The 2,247-nt window shown below is 48.6% G+C and overlaps 1 protein-coding gene across 1 annotated transcript in view; it reads left to right on the forward strand.

Annotated features, from left to right (window-relative positions):
• LOC108316662 (galanin like peptide) overlaps nt 1–2,247 on the forward strand; it is a 12,891-nt gene that overhangs the window by 4,872 nt on the left and 5,772 nt on the right. The window contains exon 3 of the mRNA XM_037744982.1: nt 1,951–1,999. Coding sequence (XP_037600910.1) covers nt 1,951–1,999 — 49 coding nt within the window. The remainder of the gene's footprint in view (nt 1–1,950; nt 2,000–2,247) is intronic.

The following is a 2,247-nucleotide window of genomic DNA, read 5'->3' on the forward strand; positions in this document are numbered from 1 at the left end:
AAAAATTAGCTGGACATGGTGGCAGGTGCCTGTAGTCCCAGCTGCCCGGGAAGCTGAGACAGGAGAATCACTTGAACCCCAGAGGCCGAGGTTGCAGTGAGCCAAGATAGCATCACCACACTCCAGCCTGGGCGACCCGAGTGAGGTGTGAGACTCCATCTCAAAAATAAAAAAAGCGTCTGTAATCTCTCTGGGTTTGAGTCCATGGTGTGCTACTTAGTGTGTTGCAATTTGTTGCAATTTGCCGAATCTTTCTGGGCCTCAATAGCTTCTTTCTAGTGAAGCTAATAGCAAATTTTACCTACCAGGGTTGCTGGGAGGATCGTTGAATAAATATGTCAAGAGCTGGGAACTAGAGCTGGGCTGACAGGCATGCAACCTGTGCCGTTCCCTGGGTCCTGAGCTTGGTTGAATGTTCTTTTGTCACCAGCTTGAAATTCTGAATCCTTTTTTGAAGAATGGGTCCCATCATATTCTCTTTGCACTGGGCCCTACAAATTCCGTAGCCAGTCCTGCTTAGAATAGATGCTGGCATAGGGTAAGCCCACAGTAAATGTGGGGCGGTATCATTCTCAAAGGGATGTGATGATCTATGAGCATATCCTTCACAGGTAAAGAATTTACAGTGGTGCTTCTTTAAGCTTTATTATGGTATAATTAATATGCAAACAATGGCTGGATGTGGTGGCTCATGCCTATAATCCCAGCACTCTGGCAGAGTGAGGCAGGAGGATCACTTGAACCTGGGAGGTGGATGTTGTGGTGAGCTGAGATCGCACCATTGTACTCCAGCCTGGGTAACAAGAGTAAAACTCCATCTCTAAAACAAAAAATTACAAAAAAATGCATACATTAAATGTATACATCTTGCTGAGTTTGGAGCTATGCATACACCTGTGACACCATCACCACAACCAAGGTACTGAATGTATCCATCACCACCTCCAGAAATGCCCCTGTGTTCCTGTGTTTGTAGATGTTTTGGTGAGAACACTTATCATGAGATCTAGTTTCATATTTTTATTCACTTATTTATTGAGACAGGGTCTTGCTCTGTCACCCAGGCTGGAGTGCAAGGGTTCAATCATAGCTCACTGCGGCCACAAGCTCCTGAGCTCAAGCGATCCTCTTACCTACAGGTGCATACCACCATGCCTAGCTAATTTTTTATTTTTTTGAGACAAAGTCTCACTCTGTTGCCCAGGCTGGAGTACAGTGGTATAATCCCGGCTCACTGTAACCTCCACCTCCCGTAATCAAGCGATTCTCCTGCCTCAGTCTCCCAAGTAGCTGAGATTACACCCCACTAATTTTTTTTCTTTTTAGCAGAGATGGGGTTTCTCCATGTTGTCCAGGCTGGTCTCGAACTTTTGACCTCAGGTGATCCGCCCACCTCAGCCTCCCAAAGTGCTGGGATTATAGGCATGAGCCACCGCGCCCGGCCTAATTTTTGTGCTTTTTTTAAGAGGCGAGGTTTCGCCATGTTGCCCAGGCTGGCCTCGAACTCCTGTTCTCAAGCCATCCTTCTGCTTCGGCCTCCCCAAATGCTAGGATGACGGGCGTGAGCACCACGCCCAGCCTTAACATGTCTCTAAAGTGACCCACACCGTATTGCTGGCTGCAGGGACAACGTGCCGGCGACCTCTAGGACTTCTTTATCCTGAATAACTGAAACTATCCGTGTTGAAGAGCAATTCCCCATTTCTCTCCCCGCCAACCCCTGATAACCCCCTTCTCCTCTCACAGCAGAACCTTTTAAGGCTTCTTTCCAGGCAAAGTTGCTTTGTCTTAGGACACCCTCAATTTCCTCATCGGTGGACTGGGGATTAAAATGAACCTGCTCCACAGCCTAGTGGGAAAGTGGTATTGTGACCCACGTCACCCCGGACCTGTGGGACGCCTGCCACCCTTTCTGTCTGCCTGAGTCTTGATTTCTGCATCTCTATCCAGGGACGAGGAGGCTGGACCCTCAACAGTGCTGGCTACCTTCTGGGTCCCAGTGAGTGAGGCTGCTCTCAGCTCGCCATCCCTGGCCTGAGCCTGCCTGGTTGCTGCAGGCAGTGAGTTTGTGGCTTGTAAAGACGCTCACCCACATTCACTGAGACCCGTGGGTTTATCTGAAGACCTGTCTCAAGGGTTAGTCTAGGCGGAGTGATGGGTATGTGGACTTGAACCAGAGCCTTGGGCGCAAATCCCAGCTCTGCTTGGTTTGCAACTTTGATCTCTCTTTTTTTTTTTTTTTTTTTT

The sequence above is a fragment of the Cebus imitator genome, unplaced genomic scaffold (genome assembly GCF_001604975.1).
Source record: "Cebus imitator isolate Cc_AM_T3 unplaced genomic scaffold, Cebus_imitator-1.0 Scaffold190, whole genome shotgun sequence".
Classification (NCBI taxonomy): domain Eukaryota; kingdom Metazoa; phylum Chordata; class Mammalia; order Primates; family Cebidae; genus Cebus; species Cebus imitator.